At 47.1% G+C, this 20,760-nt stretch overlaps 1 protein-coding gene across 4 annotated transcripts in view; it reads left to right on the forward strand.

The window, feature by feature from the left end:
- XPO6 (exportin 6) overlaps positions 1-20,760 on the forward strand; it is a 103,391-nt gene that overhangs the window by 20,711 nt on the left and 61,920 nt on the right. For 3 of the 4 annotated variants that reach the window (XM_040973165.1, XM_040973164.1, XM_040973162.1), the window contains exons 2-4: positions 10,285-10,375; positions 14,010-14,122; positions 16,494-16,691. In XM_040973165.1, the coding sequence (XP_040829099.1) occupies positions 10,285-10,375; positions 14,010-14,122; positions 16,494-16,691 (402 nt within the window). Of the gene's footprint in view, positions 1-5,094; positions 5,100-9,296; positions 9,301-10,284; positions 10,376-14,009; positions 14,123-16,493; positions 16,692-20,760 lie in introns of those variants that run through there. The other variant, XM_040973163.1, reaches the window with a different exon arrangement.

Consider the following 20,760-nt stretch of genomic DNA (forward strand, 5'->3'; position numbering starts at 1 on the left):
TGTGTCTGTTCACTTTACTGACACTCTCATTACATATACATTGGCATGTGCGTACAGACACTGGTGCACTCAAATTCTTCTTTCTAAATTGTTGAAGTTGCCAAGGTCATGGCTCAGTGCGCTTAGGCAATGTCTTTTTTTTTTTTTTTTTTTTAGTAAAGATTTATTTTTATTTGAAAGGCAGATTTACAGAGAGAAGGAGAGACACAGAAAGTTCTTCGAGCCACTGGCTCACTCCCCAAATAACTGTGGCAGCTGGAGCTGAGCTCATCTGAAGCCTGGAGCTTCTTCCAGGTCTCCCACATGGATGCAGGGACCCAAGGACTTGAGCCATCTGCTGCTGCTTTCCCAGGTTATCAGCAGGAAACTGCATAGGAAGTGGAGCAGCCAGGAACAGAACCAGAGCCCATATGGTGTGCCAGTACTGCAAGGCAGAGGATTAGACTGTTTAGCTACCATGCTGGCCAGGTAGTACATTTCTAAAGGTATATATATATATATATATATATATATATATATATCTTTTTTTGCGTAAGAATTGTGGTACACTTAGAGCCTTCAGTTAATTCAACATCATTCTATGCTTTTATCTCATCAATGTGTGTGTGTGTTTAAAGATTTATTTGTTTTTATTGGAAAGGTCTATTTACAGAGAGAAGGGGAGATAGAGAAAGATCTTACATCTGCTGGTTCACTCCCTGAATGGCTACAATGGCCAGAGCTGAGCCAAAGCCAGGAGCCTTTTCTGTGTCTCCCACACGGGTACAGGGTCCCAAGGCTTTGGGCCGTCCTTGACTGCTTTCCCAGGCTACAAGCAGGAAGCTGAATGGGAAGTGGAGCAACTGGGATATCAATCTGTGCCCCAGTGGAATGCTGGCGTTTGCAAGGTGAGGATTAGTTGGCCCAGTTAGGATGGTTCCACAATTTTTATTCCTTCTAGTGCCGAGTCAAGGCTGGGATAAGCTGCAGTGTTGTCTTGTGGCGACCCTTTCGATAAATAGGATTATGCTTTAAACATCTGCCTGAAGACACTGTGCAGTTTTGTTTGTAGTCATTTGCACAGGGAGAGTGTTGTTGAAATGTAAGCTGAAGGCAGGACTCCGAGGAGCGGGCTGGGGGAGAGGGTGTCTGTGTGCACCCCAACTGCCCTGAGCATGCTGGGGCGCTGTTTGCTTCAGCAGAAGCACTGTTTCCCCCCGCAATACTTAGCCATGTTTTAGAGTTAATTAAAGTTAATTAATCCGATACCTACTTCATCTCTTCTATTTCCCTTGGTTTAGCCTTGCCCCACCTCTCTGTTACAAGCTGGCTGAGGAAGTGACCTGCTCTGGGTGTGTCTGAGCTGGAGTCTGGAGAGCTGGCTGGCCACTAGCTGCCGTGCCCCTGAGGGAGTCATTCAGGACCTCCGGGCTCAGGGACTGTGCTCTGGCTGCTGGGCCTCTGGGTGTTGGTCAGTCCCCCCAGTTCATAAAGAGATACAGTGAGGCGTCCGCTTCAACATTATGTACCTTTTTTTTTTTTTTTTTTTTTTTCAAAGAAGGAAACTGTAGGTTGGGGCAGAAAAGAACAGTGGCGCGAGAGGTGGGAAGGCTCTGAGTGGTTCCTGCTGTCCCGACAGGGGCTCTCCCGGCCTGCTGTGCTGTTCTGCTGCCTGGGGAGCTGCGTGTCTGCAGGACGGGGACAGGCAGGTGTCACTGTCATGTATTACTGTGTGTTATCTTCACCTGGCTAGTTCATCACGTATTATGTTCAGGCTACAGGTCTAGGAGCTTTTTCTCTCTTGTCTTAACGAAGAGTTTAGACTTTAGAGAGTTTAGACTCTTGTGATAATCTGTTATAATCCCATTAGCTTTCAGAGAAAGTTTACATGAGATTGCATTTCTCTGCTAATGGCATCTGTGGTAAACACCAGGCATGTTGTTATATACTCATTCGGTGACCTTGGCCCGCAGCTAGGATAGAATCATTTTTCTTGGAAGCGTTCTTTGTGGATGAACGTAGTGCTCCTGGACGTGCCAAAGGAAGGTGTGGGTCAGACCCTGGGCTGCTAATCCTATTTTTTACTTTGTTTTGGTATGAGGGAAGACACGGATCTGAATGATAGACGCCCAGCATGAGTCTCCTAGAAAAGGCGGCACAAAACTCAACAAACACTTCTATGAGAAATAGTCCTTTATTCCCATTCTCAGTTTTGTAAGAAAGTTAGGCTATAGCGGGTGTTGTTTTAGAGACCATTTGCTAAAGTGTTGCAGGTCTAAATAGAATTTGAGGAAAGCATCACCCAGGTGCTTACGTTAAGGGACAAAGCACCATTACATCCATCATACTAGCATTTCAGTGGTTTCTTGGATAGAATGTAAGTTTTCTTTTTCTTTTTTTTTTTTTAAAGGTTTATTTTTTTTTAATTTTTTTTTATTGGAAAGGTGGATATACAGAGAGGAGAGACAGAGAGGAAGATCTTCCGTCCGATGATTCACTCCCCAAGTGAGCGCAATGGGCCGATACTATGCCGATCCGAAGCCAGGAGCCTCTTCCAGGTCTCCCACGCGGGTGCAGGGTCCCAAAGCTTTGGGCTGTCCTCGACTGCTTTCCCGGGCCACATGCAGGGAGCTGGAAGGGAAGCGGGGCTGCCGGGATTAGAACCGGCGCCCATATGGGATCCCGGGCATGCAAGGCGAGGACCTTAACCACTTGCGCCACTGCGCCACTGCGCCAGGCCCAAGTTTTATTTTTCAAGAGAGATCCATTGTGGGCAAAGTTCTATATGGTCAGAACCCTTAAAGGAGGAATTTAACCCAAGTCACGAGTCAGTTCAGTTTGGATGAATTCCTAAGAAACTGAAAATGATACCAACCGTCTTCTTGCTCCTTTTACTCCTGAATTTGGTCGTAAAACAGCTGAGCAGAAGCCCATGGATGTTGTAGGAATTAGAAACATGAGGCAGAGTCTATCAGACAGCTCCTGCTGGGTCGGGAGAAGCCTGGCATCCGCCAAGTACCGACAGTGTCGCCTGTGACTTCCAGCCCTAGCCTTGTGGCTGGCATCGTGTTCATCATATGCTTTACGTAGATCATTTTATTTAATCCTCAAGACACCCTAACATCTTAGATAGTTCTCCTGTCCCAAATTGTGCAACGAAGGACAAAGTGACCGAGTGAAGAACTAGTCCAAGGTTGAGATGCACTTGGATTCCAACTCGGAGCCTGTGTTCTTTAATCATTTTGTCATGCTGAAATGACCAGTGATCATTACCACGGGCGGAACTCAGTGTACAAGACAAGGAGGCCAGATGAAAACGGAGAGGAGATCCACGCTGTCATCTTAGAGGACATCCAGGAAGGTTGGTCTGTACCTTGCAGACTGGGAGCAAAGGCGGGATGGAACTGGGAGTGGCTTAAGGCCAGGAGTGCTCACCTTTACCGGTGGTTTCCTGTGGGAGTGACACTGAACCGCATGTGCTTTGGGCCTTCCTTTCCTCGTGGTAAACGTCTCTGCATTCTTCAAAGCCCAAAATATGTTAACACCCCTTTGAGACTTTCCCTCAGACAAGTAGTTCTTTTCTTTTTTTGCACTGAAAGATTGATTTTATTTATTTTATTGGAAAGGCAGATATATGGAGAGAAGGCGAAACAGAGAGAAGGAGCTTCCTCTACTGCTTTCCCAGGCCACAAGCAGGGAGCTGGATGGGAGTGGAGCAGCTGGGACATAAACCAACACCCATATGGGATCCTTGTGAGTGCAAGGCAAGAATTTAGCCACTAGGCTACCGTGCCGGCCCGACAGGTAGTTCTTTCTTTTTTGGGCTTCTGAGGCTGGTTCCACATGGGCCACTACTGTGGCATGCAGACATCACGGTGGTCTGCATTTGTGTTCATAGTTGTGCTCTCTCTCCCCTGGGTCGCTTCTGGTTCTTTGAAGTCAGAGAACATTTTTTCCCCACCTTTATGCTACAGGGCTTATTTTAAGTAGAGTCAATCACTTTGTGCAAATTGCTGACCATCTCAGTTGATAGAGATTTAAAAACCAGCTTTAGGGCCCGGCACGGTAGTCTAAGAGGCTAAAGTTCTTGCCTTCCATGTGCCAGGATCCCATATGGGCACCAGTTCATGTCCCGGCTGTTCCACTTCCCATCCAGCTCCCTGCTTGTTGCCTGGGGAAGCAGTGGAGGACAGCTCAAAGCCTTGGGACCCTGCACCCATGTGGGAGACCCGGAAGAAGCTTTTGGCTCCTGGCTTTGGATCAGCTCAACTTCAGCCGTTGCGGCCACTTGGGGAGTGAGCCAGAGGGTGGAATATCTTTATCTGGTGGTGTAGAAGTTATAATAATCTGGGCAGATGATCATTAGGGCTTGGTAGAATTAGTGGCAAGGTTTGAATTCTAAGCAAGGATTAGCAGAGCTGATGACCTCTGTGGTGGGCATCGAGAATATGAGAGAGAAAGGTAGGGAGATTTCAAATTATGTGGCCTTTCTCCTTCTTTCAGGTTTTCTTTTACTTTATTAGGTGGTTATGGGTCTTGGTTGACTTAGTAGCTGCTTGGTAAATGAGTCAGTAGCAGAGGTTTTTGAACTGCTGACCCTTGAGCAATGCGATAAAGGGAGCAGATAAAGTCAAGACAGGCACCAGAGCCCTCGGCGACTTTGCAGCTACTTCAGGTGTTTTTGAAACACAAAACTGGTTTGTAGATCCGTAGCTCTACAGGAGCATTTGCAGAGCTGAGCTTCCTTCAGCTCTGCACAGCCTTAGTGAGTCTGTCTGCTGTTGGCTGCTGAGGGCAGCCCAGGGAACTCCTGGGGAAGCTCGGAGACCTCTGGCTCTGAAGACAGCCAGGGGATGTGCCCAGGAATCCAGGATCTCCTGCTGAGACATTTCCTTCCTTCTCTGCTTCCTGCAGGACCACCCCTCCACCCCCATCCCCAGTTACTCTGCTAAAAAACAGTTATAGGGAGATAGACAGAGGTCTTCCATTCACACATTCACTCTCCAAATCCCACAACAGCAAGGGCTGGGCCAGGCCAGACCTGGAGCTTCATCTGGGTCTCCCACAAGGGTGCACGGGCCCAAGCACTTGGGCCGTCTTTTTCTGCCTTCCCCAGCCAGGTACGTTAAGACAGGCCCCAAGGAAACAGTTTCTAAACTTGGAGTCTGAAAATCTGAGCTGACTTTTAAAAATAACAGCTTAAAAAAAATTGAAGTGTAAATACAGAGAGCTACATGATATAATGAAAAACAGTCATTTATATGCAGGTCCATTTCGATCACGAACCAGAATCCCCAAGTCTCTTTTCCCCAAAGATAACCTCTGCTCAGACACTGGTCATTGGTTCTGCCACCCCCACCCCTTTTTTTTTTAAAGATTAACATACAATGAGTAATAGAAGGATGTGTTTGATTTCTTTTGATCAATATTATGTTTGTGGGATTCATAGTGCTGCATGTAGGAATATTCATTCATTCTTGTTGTCTTGTAATATTGTCCTGTATGAATAAGCTGTATTTTTAAAATCCATTTTGCTGATGATGGACACTTGGGTTCTTTTCATTGTCTTTTTTGGGGGGGTATTATTTGTCATGGTGTATTTGTGTATATTTCTTTTGATATGTATGTTCATATTTCTGTTACATGTATATTTAATAGTAACCAGTGCAAGGTCATAAGATTTTATGTGGTTGCTATCAGTTTTCCAAAGTGGTTATACCAGTGTCTGCTCTGTTCCTGTTCTTCACATCCTCATCAACACTTGTTACTGTCCATCTTTCTCGGTTTTAGCCAGGGCCTGTGTTGTGGCACAGTAGACTCATCTGCCACCTGCAATGTGGGCATCTCATATTGGAATATTGATTTGATTCCAGCTGCTCTGCTTCCAATCCAGCTCCCTGCTAACATGCCCCGAAAGAAGATGTGTCCAAGTACTTAGCCCCTGCCAGTCCTGTGGAAGACCTGGATGGAACATCAGGCTCCTAACTTGAGCCTGGCCCAGCCCCGGGGTAATATGGGCATTTGGGGAGTGAACCAATGTATGGAAAATCTTTTTCTCTGTCATTCCATTTCTTTGTTATTCTGACTTCCAAATTAAAAAATGAATTTTAAAGAATTGTTTTTTTTAGCCACTCTGGAGGAGATGGTAGCCTTATCTTGTTTTTAATTTGTATTTCCCTGATGGTTTAGGAGATTGGACATTTGCTTATTTGAATGCTGTCTCACTTATAAATAACTACTTGTCCAAAAAGTCAAAAAGAAAAGTTCCCTTTTCTTTGTTGATAGAGATTATTTTGTCCCACTTAAGAATTCTCCATCAGTTAAGCATATTATAAATCTTCTCCTATTTCCTGGCATTCTTTTACTGTCTATTGTGTCACCTCACATTCCAGTTTGTTTGTCTTTTTCTTTTATGCTTAAGAAAATTTTTCCTATCCCACAATCATGCTTTATTGTCTTACTTTTCTTTTCACATTTTATATCTAATCCAACTGGTATTTTTGGTGTGGCCATGTTAGTTTTAAGCTAATCTTACATTTGCTTAGTGCTTTAAGGCCTGGGGCTTGTATACAGTTCTGAGCCGTAATGGGAGGCAGTAGGCACAGCTGAGTTCTGAGTGCTCTTCACGGGGTACTTGCTGCAGTGCAGGAAAGGAATTGACTAGCCCTTGGGAACTGAAGCCTTCTTTCGTTTTCCCATGTAGGCACTGGTTTTTGTGTTGTCACTTTAATTTCTTGAAAGTGTAGTCTGTGTGGTCTGTGTGTAATCTTGGTAGTTTGCATGGTCTGTGTAGTCTGCATGGTCTGTGAGGCGCCGAGTCCCTTCCTCACTTGCGGTTAATTCCTTAGCCCACCAGAGTCTGGACCCTTTCTCTGTCCCTTGCGTGCAGTAGCCAGCCAAGATTCCAGGGGCCGTGTTGCTCCTGGGGAGAGGGGTTCTCTGCTAGTCTTGGCCCATTTGCAGTCTTAAACATGCCTTGTATGTCTTTCTACCTTTGTTCTGATAGTGTGATGTCAGCGAAGTCTCGGCCTCCTCCACTTCCTCCCCACTCCAACCCCATACATGTCTGCAGTTTCATTTTGAAAATTCATCTGAAAAACTGTTGCAAAGGTTTGGGTTGAAGCCCATAAGCTGAAGGGCTTGAGTCTCTAGTTTTCAGGGAGGGCCTGTTCACTACTGTTGGTTTGCATTGGCCTTGCTCTGGTCTGTTTTCACTTGGTGTCTAAGACCAGGAAAAACGGAGTGGTTCTACGAATCAGGAGATTGCTGACAGGTGGGGTGTTGCCGTTGAATGGACCTCCACCTGATCCTCCTGCCCGGGAGGAGGTGTAGTGTTGTACCCCAGGAAAGGATTGAAAATGCCAGCAACCCGGCATCTGCTTGTGGAGAGCCCGAGGTGATTAGGTTAGGTTTTGGAGTTTTGCTCTTTTACAGATCCTTCTTTGAGGCACCCCTTCCTCGGATTCCTGGGGTACTGCTGTCTTCTCACTTTGGTAGGAGTCCTTAGCGTCTTGGTTGGCTGGTGTGGGGGTCGGTGTGGCTGGCAATGGAAATGTGGGATTCATGGGGAGCTGGTCAGGAACTTGCTTGTAATTGGTATCCTACACCTTCTGCCTGAAGAACCGGTGCGAAGGAAGCTGGCAGCTGATGCCCTGGCTGCGGGGAGCTTGGGGTTTCTGGGCTCTGCTGGAGAGCTAGTCAAGGTTGTGAAGAAATGGAGTGTGATTGAATATGTGTCCCAGTTTTCAGAACCCATGTTAGCTGTAGAAGAACTAATGCTTTCTTTTTAACTAAATTACCGATTTTAGCTTGTCACATACTTCTTTTTCTGTTTGTTTTGGGAATGAGCTACTTTAATGTGCTGTTTCCTTAATTCTGTATCTTCCCATAGGCTTTTAAATTGGTAACAGCACATCCTTTTTCAAATGAAATTGACTTACAAACCAGACCAAGCAGTTATTTACTTACATAAATTTGTTCTACTTTATTATCCTAAACTATCTGAAAGGCAGAGGGACATAGACAGACATTGCATCTGCGCCTGGTCCACTCCCCAGATGCCCACAACAGTCGGGGCCAAGACAGGCTGGAGCCTGCAGCTCAGTCCAGGTCTCCCATGACAGGGACCATCACCTGCCACTTCCCGGGGTGCACATTAGCAGGAAATCGGATTGTAGGCAGAGCTGAGACTTGAACCCATAACCTCTGTTCTGGGATGTAGAGGTCTTAACTGGCATTTTAAAATATATATATTTTTAACATATATATATATATTTAATGGAAAGACAGCTTTTACAGAGAGAAGAAGGGTCAGAGAGAAAGATTTTTCATTTGCTGGTTCGCTCCCCAAGTGGCTGCAATGGCCAGAGCTGAAATGATCCAAAGCCAGGAGCCTCTTATGGGGGCTCCCACACAAGTGCAGGGTCCCAAGGCTTTGGGTGGTGTTCCACTGCTTTCCCAGGCCACAAGCAGGGAGCTGTAAGGGAAGTGGAGTACCAGGACAGGAACCGGCACCCATTTGGGATCCTGATGCAATCAAGATGAGACTATTGTGCCAGGCTCCCCATCTGGCATTTTACCTGTTGCTCCAAATTTTGCTCTCACATTCATTTTAGAAATTGCTTACAGTGTCAGTAAGTGCAGAGAAGCATTTTAGTTTAAATTATTTCAAAGACACAGAGACAGAAAGGAGAGGCAGAGTGAGGAAGAGATGTTCTGTCTACTGGTTCACTTTCTTCAAGTGGAGGCAGGCTGGGGCTGGCGAGACCGAAGTCAGGAGCCCGCCACTTTTCCAGGTCTCTGATGTGGATGACAGGTGCCCACATCTTGAGGCATCCTCTGCTTCTTTCCCAGGCTGCATGAGCAGGGAACTAGATCGGGAGTACCTAAGTTCATACTTGAGTATGAGAAACTGGTGCTGTAAACCACGGCGCTTACCTTGCTGCACCACAATGACAGACGCTCGAAGCAGACTTTGTAAAATTGCAGTCTTGTTTTAGTGTCACTTTGCAGCTTGCAGTTGTAGGTAAGTTAAGGTTATTTTTCAGTTAAGCTGATGTCAAGGTTTAGAAGAAGAGTAGGGGGCTCATCTTTATCAGAAAAAAAAAAAATTCAGACAAGAAGGCCCCACAGATGCACAAGTGCCAAAACTATGGTAGCACTCCCCCTGGCAGTCCAGTTGTTACTGCCGTCTTCATACTGTGGCTTCACTGTGGGAGAGACAGTTGTGTCTGGCACTGCTTGAACGTGGTCCGTGTTCTGTGTAGTGGCCCTGTGTGAACCAGTGAGGTATGTGAGCTTGCACAAGTCAGCTTCAGCATGGCAGTTGGTATCCGTCCTAAGCATTGCTGCTTCAGCCTCTGATGGTGGCTGAAGTTCTGTCAGCACAGAAGGAAGTTAGCAGGTGGAGGCCCCTGCCCTGTACTGTTGACAATGCAGATGTTAGAGTAGGGCCCCTTGGGTAAAGGAGAGCGCTTGGAGAAGAGAGGGCAGCTGAGTGCTGGGGAGGGATTGCACCCACTCGGTTGGGAGACGCTACAGGGTGTGGAGGGTTACTCGGGTTCACTGCAGTAACCACTGTTCCCCTGCTTCTGTGAGAGAAAGGCGACTGGGTTTGGGGCGTCATGTGCAGTGGTGGAGGGGAGCACCGAGGGCATGGTTCCGGGTCCTCTCCTTCAGCACCTGAGCACTCGGGCTGGAGTGATGGCTATCCGGGAGGCTGTGGCTCAGAGGTGCTCATTTTGAACTCCTGCTCTGCAAAACTTTCGGTTTCACCTTCATCTTCATTGAGTGCTGAGTGTGGGTGACTGCTGAAGCCCCTCTTGTCCCCCAGGAGCCCCAGGCAGAACCAGGCAGCCATGTGATAGCATTGCTCTGAGTCAGAAAGAGGGCTGATAATTCAGACGTGGGCAGATGCGTCAGGGACAGGTGGTCTGTTCCGGTCCCTGAGTCTTTTCCCAAGTCTCTTCACTCTGTCTGCTCAGGCAGGGCTACAAACTGTTAAGTTGCCTTCTTCATCTTTCCAAAATGGAAGTTTGAGTTATTTGTTCGCTTTTCCCGAGCATACATAATTGAAAATCGATTGGACAATGACATGCATTTGTAGAAGCTGCTAGAACACTGGGTTTGGAGCCAGCTGGGAATTCCCCTTCAGTTTTTCTGGCTTCTGCAGTGCATTTGAAGAATGTTGAACTGAAACGTTTTGAGGAAGTGCATTGCTCTTGCTGGTGAGCGTGACCCGGACGAACTGGGGAGCAGTCAAGCTGAAGATGCAGTTCATTGATGGGTTTCAAATTCTTTTGTTAGGCATCTGAAGAAGCCTCGCTCAGGGCACTGGAAAGTCTGATGACAGAATTTTTCCACGATTGTACAACCAATGAAAGAAAGCGTGAGATAGGTAAGTAACGGGCTGAGATGCAAGGAGCTGTCTCTCAGGGCAGGTCCAGTGGAGATGGCCGCCTGGGCTGGTCAAGCTGATGTTTTCCCCTTGAGTTCATGCTCCTTTGGCCCCAGTCTCTTGGTATCTCTGAGGCCTGGACACCTAGCTACTGCAGAGGCACAGAGAGGACTCCCCCCGACTCCCTTTTTGTCAGGCAGAAAACCATTCTTCAACTTTGTTCCTAAAAGAAGAAAGCATGGAGCTGTTACAGCAGCTAAAGCCGCTGCCTGCGATGCCAGCATCCCACACGGGTGTTGCCTTGAATCCCGACTGCTCCACTGTATCTCCCTGCAGGTGCATCTGGGAAAGCGGTGCAGGACATCCCAAGTCCTTAGGCTGCTGTTCTCACGTGGGAGACCCAGATGAAGCTCCAGGCTCTGGCCTGGCCTAGCCCTGGCCGTGGTGGCCATTGGGGAATGAATCAGTAGTTTGAAGATCCCTCTTCTGCCTCACCACTCCCCTCTGTAGCTTTCAAATAAATAAAATAAATCTGGACATGTTTTGGTGTGGAAATGTCTAATCTTGTGCTTGACCCCTTCACTGGAGTACTGTTAGGGACGTATTTCTCTATTCTTCATTGTTAGACTCCCCATTCTTTAAGCTTGGGTGACCGAAGGCTTTGAACAGCAGAGATGTAATAGGTTTGATCAGTTCAGGTTCTCCATGCTTTCTAGAATGTATTTTGGGGTTTTGTATTCATGAACACAGTTTTCACCAAAGCCTGTTGTTCAGTACGGTGTGTCCAGTTGTCAGCTCTCTGCCTCAAGGACACAGGCACTGTGGTCCCAGTGCTGTGTTGCCACCTCTGAGTCCTTAGTCTGGGTTTGAGACCACCACACCTGCAAGCTTGTCCCTGGGGGGTGGGGTCCTGTTGGCTGTGTGTAGACCTTAGGTTTGTTATTTCTGCCTCCTCGGGAGTGTTTTTCTGTGGATCCGGGAGCTTGGAGACCGTTTTTCTGTCTCCATTGGCTTTTCTAGATTAAGTTGGCCTGATAAACCTTAGGGGTATTTCCGTTTTTTGTCCCAAGCCCTTTTGGGGCTGGAGTATTCAGGTGAGCTGCAGATCTTGGCTGCGTCTCTGTGCCCCTACTTTTCTGGTCCTGGCAAAGGCTGCCATGGACCCTCTTACTGTTGGGCTCGGTGGTTCCTGCGAGCTTGTGCCCCCCTCGCCTTTGTTTTCCAAAGGAGAGTACTGTGGAGAGCCAGAGTGTTTATCACTAGGGCTACCTGACAGAAGCTGCACCCGGGAGAGGCGCAGGCCTGTGGCCTGGAACAGCCCTGCTTGCCTCCCTGGGCTCTCCTTACCCAGGGGGCTGCCCTGCTGGCATCGGACTCATGCCCTTGGCAGTCTTGTGCTATGTGTGACCTACAAGGAAAAATGCCCGTAGTGATCTTTACAATGGTGGGGGATGATCTTTCCCTTCTGAGAGTATGCTGTATCCCCAAAACTCATTTTTTCACTTTCTCTTCAGTTGAAGTGCTTTGGCCTTCCCCCTTAGATTTTGATTTGAAAATAAAATCTTGTTCTCTTGGATTCATGAATTGAAAGTGTAACCTTTGGAGCACATTCACATTCTAATATTTTTAAAATGGTTTTAAATAACCAGATGCTATGCGCATCCTTTTTAAATGCAGGCTAAGGGAAAGCCAGGGATTTGGTTCTCTCCAGTGGGCGCTGCTCAGCTTTATTTGAGTATGTGGGTTGGAATCACTTCTTGTTTCTTGTCTTAGAAGAAGCTCAAGGTTTTCCTAACTAGGTGGGAGAAACGAAGGAGGCCTTTGTTGGACAATGCTGTTGGCAAGTTCCTTGAGAGACTGCCTGGAGGAGCTGGGAGCACTGGGGAGCACTGCCGTGTTTGGGTCACAGTGAATGAGTGGCAGAGTTCAGAGCAGAGCCCGGAGTGCTTCTTTCCTAGCCATAGCCATTGTCTCTGGCCTGACTTCATCTGCAGGATTCACAGAAACCTCTGCTTCATCAGTAGGACAGGCTGTCAGCTTCCTTTTGTGGATTTTTTTTTTTTTTAAATGGAAAGGCAGAATTGCAGAAAGAGAGAGAGAGACAAAGAGAGAGAATCTTCCATCCACTGGCTTGTTCCCCAAATGGCTTACAATGAATGGCCAGAGCTGAGCTAATCTGAAGCCAGGAGTCAGGAGCTTGTTTTACATCTCCCAAATGGATACAGGGGGCCAAAGACTTGAGCCATCTTTTGCTGCTTTCTCACACCATAAGCAGGAAGCCGGATGGGAAGTGGGGCAGCTGGGACTCAAACCAGCTCCCATGAGGAACGCTGGTGCCGCAGTCAGAGGCTTACCAGGCTATGCTACTGTGCCAGGCCCGCTGGGATTTTTTTATGAGGTGCCTTGTGGCTTTTAGTTTGAGATGTAGCGGAGGTAAGAGCTGTGCCTTTAGGATTACAACGAGCAGCTGCACCTTTGGGTCTCCTGCAGTTCTAGGGCTTCCCCTGTTACTGGGCTGTGCATATGACCCGCTTTGGATGGTATTTCATGGCAAGTGTGTCAGGTACAAGTGGCTCAGTGGGAGCCTGCCTAGATCGTGGTGTGCTGGCACCTCCCGCAGTCGAGGAGAACCCTGGCCAACTCCTGAGGTGTGCACACAGCTGCTCCGGCCAACTCTGCGGAGTGCCAACCTTGGGTTTCTTTTCTTTTCTTTTCCTTCCACCTTTTTTTTGTTGTTGTTGTTTGTGCTGTTTTAAGATAAAATTGACCCATGTGAAGAGAGTTTGCCATCTTGACCTCTTGCATTTTCTCCGTATCTTTTCTTTGTGAGGTTAGTCTTAATCTTTTTTTTACTGCCATTATTTAGTAAATGTGTGAATAATGTAGATTTTTCTGAAGATTTAAAAAAAAAGATTTATTTGTTTTTTTTTTTTTTTTTTGGAAAGGCAGATTTTACAGAGAGAAGGAGAGAAAGAAAGATCTTCCATCCGATGGTTCATTCCCCAAGTTGGCCGCAATGGCCGGAGCTGAGCTGATCCAAAACCAGGAGCTTGTTCCAGGTCTCCCACGCAGGTCCAGGGTTCCAAGGCTTTGGACCATCCTCTGCTTTCCCAGGCCATAGGCAGGGAGGGAGTTGGAAGCGAAGTGGAGCAGCCGGGATATAAACCCGTGGCCATATGGAACCCTGGTGAGGTCAAGGACCCTAGCCACTAGGCTCTGCACTGGGCCCTTTTCTAAAGATTTATAAAGCAGCAGTGAGGAGAAACGGCCTGTATCCCAGAGGAAATACGTTATCCATCATTTTTGGAAAGACAAAATCAGTGCTGTAACTTTCTATCCACAGACTAGTTTATTAAATAAGAACGTTCCCAGGGAAAGTTTCACTAAGAAAAAAAGTACCCATTACAAAGTTACTGGCTTTTTAATAGCTAAAAACTCCTGCCAGTGTTGGTGGTCACCTCAAAGACAAAAAATATATGATTTGTTCTTTCTCTCATGAAGAATTAAGTGAGTTTTGTGGTTGATTTTGACGTTTTCATTACATTGGAGAGGTATGTTTAAAGAAGTAGGCTCAACTGTTCATTGATTTCGTGTATTTTTATGGTCCTCTTCTGTTGTAATTTGCCTTTTCCAGAGGAGCTTCTTAATAACTTCGCCCAGCAGATAGGAGCCTGGAGATTCTGCCTGTATTTTCTCTCCAGCACTAGGAATGACTATGTCATGATGTACAGTTTAACGGTTTTTGAGGTAAGTTGGGTCATTTTATACTTTTCTGAAAGGTGTTTGATAGCTGCATTGCTGTGTCACTGGCACCAGGCTTTGGCCGCGCTGTGCAGGTGGCTGTAGTGCAAGATGGGCTTCCAGACCTCTTCCCACATGCTCCCTTATTCCTGCAAGTCCATTCTTCCCAGGCACCTGTTCCTCCTCGCCCTGGAAGGCTCAGGTGGCTGATCACCTTTACACTCAGTAGCTGAGTCGCTGTGGGAACATACAACTGTTCTTTCCCTGTTACCAGGAGGATGGGGAAGAGCTATTAATATCATCATCTAAGCACAGCGAGTTGTTTAATATAAACTCTCTTCCAAGTTGTCTTGTGTGTACACCTTGAAAAATTTTCACATTATAATCATATTACTTGTGTTACTTTATATTCTGCTTCTCCCCCAACTTAGCTTTATATGATGTTCTCAAAAGTAATGGTGTCACCATTAGCATGAGCTGGAACAGGGAGTGGGTTGAGTCAGGCTATGGTACCCACTGGCAGATGCTGAGGCGAAGTAGGCTTGCCAGACTGGGCCACAGCGTCTACCAACACACATGGATTCAGGGGAAAGAGGAGCGAGCTTGGTAGGAGGGCTCCCTTGCTGAGCCACTGTTCCCACTGGCAAGCATGAGAAAACTTGGATGGGGCAGGCCAGACCAGGCAGGGCTACAATACCTGTTGGTCTGCATGTGAGCTGGGTTGGGGGAGAACCAGGCTGGGCTAACCAATTGTACCCACTTATGCATGCATAAGCTGCAGTAAGTAGGCTGATTGGGCTTTGCCGCTGCACCAGCTGGCAAGTGCTGGGACTGGGGGCAGATCCTGTCCAGCTAGACTGCAGAACCAGCTGGAGAGTGCAAGATTCAGGGCTGGGAGTAGGTTCAGTAGGGAAACTGTGGGCTCCTCTCTGTTGGGTTGCAGCTTCCACCTGTACGCATGAGAACCAGGACTGGGGGTAGACCTGGCTAGACATGAATGTGGATTGGATGGTGGAGTTGGTTGGGTTAAGCTAGGCTTCGATGCTCATTGACATGTATGAGATCTCAATGGGTGTGGGACAGACTAGACCAGTTTGCTGTACAAATTGGCAAGGAAACAGGGATCAGGGCGGGCCTGCTGGGAATTGTTGGGGGTTGCTCCAACTCCTACTAGGCTGCAACTTTCACTAGTATACGTGAGGGCCAAGTGTGTGGTGGGCAGGGTTGGGCTGGGCCATAGCATCCATTGGTTTATGTAAGAGATGGGGCTGGAGACAGAATTGACCCAGCAGTTGGAACTGCTAGTGTGTAGATAGGCTGATGTGGGTGGATGGACAGAGCTGGACCCCGTACTGGTAAGCACACAACAAGAGTCAGATCTGAGATCACATCATACACCTTCTTTGTGGATCCTCTCAACTGAACCACTGGACTCAGAATTCCAATCAAGGGAAGAATCACAGGCTTTGTGGTCTGACCACGGAGTGAGTGTGTCAGAGCTGGGCCTCCTCGGTGGCTTTTACAGAGCAGTGGACAGAATACCCAGATGCACATGGAGGATATGGCAGTCCATTGGGGCCTGCAGAGGATATCTGGGAACCATAGCAGAGGAAGGAGGGCAGAACAAGTTGGTCAGCTACCCCAACCAAGTGTTGGCAGCAGGTATCTGGGTGAATGGGGAGCCTAAGGTGGATTATGTCATCCAATGGACCTTGGAAGGATTTCCTCATTCTTGGATTGTGTGATAAACAGCATTTCAAAACTGTGAAACCACTTGAGCAGGTCCCTCGGATCATGCTCCACTCTGGGGATCTTGGGATGGGTTAGGGTTCCCCATCCTGGGGACAGAGGCTGTTGGGAGGCTGGGTGCACATTCTCCCCTTATCTTACCCTTCCCCCAGATTCAGGAAGAAGTAAAAAGAAAATGTGGAAACAGTGGTCTTACCTACTTTCCCCTAACCTTTGACCCTTCCCAACCTAGTTAACTATGTATGGAAACATCATCATAAGAAGGAAGAAAACAGGAGTGGTGTCGTTGTGCACCCAGCCATTCTCCTATTTAAAATGATACACTTGCTTCTGACACTAATTTTTAGTGACAGTGGTGTATTGCAAAGTTTTTATCCATAAAGCGTTTTACTACTGCTGAATTACTCAGCACATCTTCCTCAGTCTGGGCTTGTGTTATGAGTTGGAAGATTTCTGTTACACTTATTACCAAAGTACTCTAAACTTAGTTTTGAAAGTTGCTTGTTTATTGAGATGGTATAGATAACTGCAGGGTGAAAGTCAGTTATTTTCATGCATATAAATTTCTAATTTAGAAGATACGTGTGTGTATGCATATATATTTACATATTATTATTATTTTTTCCAGAATCTGATCAATAAAATGTGGCTTGGGGTCCCATCTCAGGATAAGATGGAAATCCGAGGTTGCCTGCCCAAACTCCTTTTGGCTCACCATAAAACCTTACCTTACTTTATCCGGAACAAACTCTGCAAAGTTATTGTTGATATTGGACGTCAGGATTGGCCCATGTTCTACCATGACTTTTTTACTAACATTTTACAGGTAAGGATCTACATAAGGAACTTTATCTTGTACGGTTTGTAGAAGTGATTATTTCCTCATCTTGAAGAGGCGTTTTCAGGGTCGTGTTCCGGAGGAGCTGTGGCTGCCAGATGATGGTAGGATAATGGTTGCATTCACCTCCCTCCGTGTTCTTGAGACGTGCTATACTGTGTGCAGTGAAAAGAATGGAGGGGAACCCGGTCACTTCGTTAAGCTTTTGTGAAATTGTGTTCAGCAAGAAGCGGAAAGCCTGTTCCATGCTGTCGCAGGTGCTGGGGCGCAGCTATCCAGCGCTGTGATGATTCCTGCATTGGAGGTGTAGGCACACTGGTTTGTGTTTTTGCTAAGGACGTGCCATTGGTAGGTAGGGTTAAGAGGCTAGATGGGCAGGTAGAGGGGTTTTGAGGTTGAATTCAAGGTCTTTCCTTGAGAGCTAATGAAAACTTGTGAGAAGTGAGAAAACATGGCCCCATTTTGATGTTGGCGCAATCACTTCAGCTAGAGTCTGGATGGCAGACGAGTGAAAGCAGGGAGGAGGAGAGCTGTCAGCTGGGCAGCACAAGGAGGATCTGAGGCCAAGACCTGCTTGGTGGCTTAGAGGCTTGGTAGCTTAGAGGTAAGGCCTGCAGGGGAGAAGGGCGAGAGACTTGGTCCAGGGACCAGATGGTGGGGCCGAGGGAGAGAGGACTCTGGAGTAACTGCCAGGTCTTTGCTCAGCTTGACTTTTCAGGCTAGTGGAAAAGGTTTGGCCAGAAACATGTGTCTCCTGGGGTCACTGTGGTTTGTCAGGTTAAGTTGCCTCCTGTGACACCTGCAGTCCATATGGATACTGCTTTGTGTTTTGACTTCTCTACTTCTGAACCATGGGAAAGCAGCAGAGAATTCCACCCCAGTGTTAGGGCTGCTTCACCCACATGAGAGACCTGCGTGAAGGTCCTGGCCTCTGGCTTCCTCCTGGTCCAGCCTCGGGTGTTACCAGCAAGGAAATGAAGCAGTGGATGGAAGATTGATCTTTCTCTCCTTCCGCCCCTGACTCGTTTCTGTTTCTGTGTCACTCTGTCTTTTAAATAAATACATCTAAAAAAGGATTACAAAAGATTTCTGTGTTCCTTCTGTGTGATTGAGAATTGAGACGTGAAAAGGTGATGTCACTGCTTGTTGGCTTCCTTTGATCAAGTTGGAAACATCGTGCTCCTAAGACCATATTGGTGTGTAGGAAATTAGCATTATGTAGAGTTATAGAAGTATCGGTCTTTGAAAAATTAGTTTTAGGATCAGTGCCTGCAGGTTCAGAATTTTCTAGAACAATATCATTTTCTAATGTTCTAACTGCTCTCCTCACAAGCCACTTGAATGATGCAGCAGTTAAAAAGAAAAGCAAAAGTTCTGTGGCTCTGCTGTCTCTGATCGCCTCTCAGAGAGGCACAGGTTCCTCATTCAGTCTGTTCTGTGCAGAGACTCAGCTGTGATCTGTGTCTGGGACGGCTGGTTGGATTCCCCTGCAGAGACCATGCATTTATTCTGGGCCCTATCGAGGACCAGCCTGTCTTGTGCTTAGTGAGCATATGGTAGGCATAGGGTGATGGGCAAATGCAAAGGACCTGCCCTTTTCAAATCCCTCCTGCTGCATAGAAGCCTCAGCAAACAGCAAGCCAATGCAGCAAATGATCACTTGGAGGTGATTCTAAATATCACAAAGGAAATGAATTTCAGGTTAGAAGGAAGGAGATTTTGCCGGGGGGGGGGAGGGGGTTGTACATGGGAGCAGAACTAGAATACAAATGACGGAGTCAGTCTTGTGGGCATCGGGAGACTAGTGCTTTGAGCAGAGGAAAAGTGGAGGGAACAGCATGATAGCTCACCTGGCTAATCCTCTGCCTTATAGTCCTGGCATTCCATATGAGCATTCCACTTCCCATCCAGCTTCCTGTTTGTGGCCTGGGAAAGCGGCAGAGGACAGCCCAAATCCTTGGGACCCTGCACCCACATGGCTCCTGGCTTTAAATTGGCTCAGCTCCAGCCATTGTGATTGCTTGGGGAGTGAATCAACAGATGGAAGATCCTCCTCTCTGTATATCTGCCTTTCCAGAAAAAGTAAAATGAAATTTTTAAAGGAAAAATAAATGAATTTAAGGAAAGTGTAAAGCACCCCAGGCATGCCCAGGAGGCCCGTGAGCAGTGGGGCAGGAGATGAGAGACTTTCCTGGCTCTCTTCCCTTTGCTGCACAGTGGGGACCCTGTGCTAACTCTGGGTCTTTGGGAAGGAGCTTGGGGGGGGCCTGTTGGAGATGGAGAGACCATCAAGGCAGGGTGTCAGGAAGCCCGGGAGCAGAGGGCTGTGATTCAGCAAGAGCTGTTTTGGCCTAATTAGGGTGAGTGTCTGGGATTAAGAACTGAACCTTGGGTCCAGCGCGGTGGCCTAGTGGCCAAATCCCTTGCCTTGAACGCACTAGTATTCCGTATGGGCGCTGGTTCTAATCCCAGTGGCCCCACTTCCCATCTAGCTCCCTGCTTATGGACTGGGAAAGCAGTCAAGGCTGGCCCAAAGCCTTGGGACCCTGCACTGCATGGGAGACCTGGATGAAGCTCCAGGCTCCTGGTTTTGGATTGGCGCAACTCCAGCTGTTGCGGTCATATGGGGAGTAAATCATTGGATAGAAGATCTTCCTCTCTGTTTCTCTGTATATCTGACTTTGTAGTAAGAGGAAAAAAAAATCTTTAAGAACCAAACCTTTTCTGTCTCAACCTGAAGTTGAATTGTTTCTAATCAGTGAGAATTTGGAAGAGCCTGTTTTACATGAAGCAGTCGTGGAGGTTTCCAAAGGCTGCATGTCCTCTGGCCTTTGCAATTTCCCCTTTTTGCTACTTGAGAAGTGACTCTAACCTCATGCAGCCTTGTTGATGCTGAAATGTGGCGTTGTGGCTAAGGGTCCCAGGCCCTAAATAGCAGGTGCGTTCTGTCTCCATCTTTCTGTAAAATGTGCTTTTTTAGCACTACTTGCCATTTGTGAGCCTTCATTTCCTGCTTTGTAAAGCGCGGTTGAATTTGGTGATACATTTGCGCCCAGCAGAGTGGCTTAATTGTCTAATTAAGCCCTTGCAAGCACCAGGATCCTAGATGGATTCTGGTTCGTGTTCTGGCTGCTCCCCTTGCAATGCAAATCCCTGTTTGTGGCCTGGGAAAGCGGTAGAGGATGGCCCAAAGCTTTGGGATCCTGTACCCATGTCGCTGACCTGGAAGGAGCTCCTGGCTCCTGGCTTTGGATTAACTCAGCTCTGAAATTTGCAGCCATTTGGGGAGTGAACCAGCAGATGGAAGATTGTTTTGTCTTCCTACCTTCTCTCTGTAAATCGACTTTTCCAATGAAAAACAAATTTAAAAAAATCCTTTACATTTGTAGTATTTCCTATTGGTTACGTGTCCATGCAACAGATCTAGGGATATATGAGCCAGGGCTCAATTGCTGACATTTCTGTGAATAATGATAAAATAAACCTTTTCTGCAGTGTTGGTAAACAAGACCAAACTAGTTAGGGACTTCTTTCCCTGCCATGTGATCCTTTGAGTAAACCGCCTAAAGAGGGTTTTTTTGGCTCAGTTCCTTCATGGTCTGTGGTGCTCAGTTCTTTGTTTCTTCCAGACTCTGTTGGTTGACTTGGTATCTGTGCAGTTTACGTTACAGTGGTGGTGATCACCTTGCCTGGCAGTGAGAGGTTGATTTGGGATCTCAGAAGAATAATTTAGGCTTCTGTGGGTTGTCCATAGCAGAAGCAGCAATTGAAGGTGAAGCATACCCCGATTCCTCCCTGTCTCCCTTGCACATGTGTCAGCACACTTGTGGTTCCCTCTGAGAACCTGTTCCTTACATTCCTGAGAGCTGCTGAGCCAGGCCCTTGGTCTCCTGCCTGGGGCCACACAGCTAAGGGGCAAAGCTATTTCTTCTGTGGTGGATCAGATCGTGTAATAAAAACTGTTGAACCTTTTCAGAAGTTCACTAGAAACTTGCCCTTGATCTTAGCATAAAGGGATTTCCTGTCTGTTAAAAAAAGATTGTGGAGATGACCTGTG

Source organism: Ochotona curzoniae, unplaced genomic scaffold (assembly GCF_017591425.1).
Source record: "Ochotona curzoniae isolate NIBS_2020 unplaced genomic scaffold, NIBS_Ocur_1.0 contig_2321, whole genome shotgun sequence".
Taxonomy (NCBI): Eukaryota; Metazoa; Chordata; class Mammalia; order Lagomorpha; family Ochotonidae; genus Ochotona; species Ochotona curzoniae.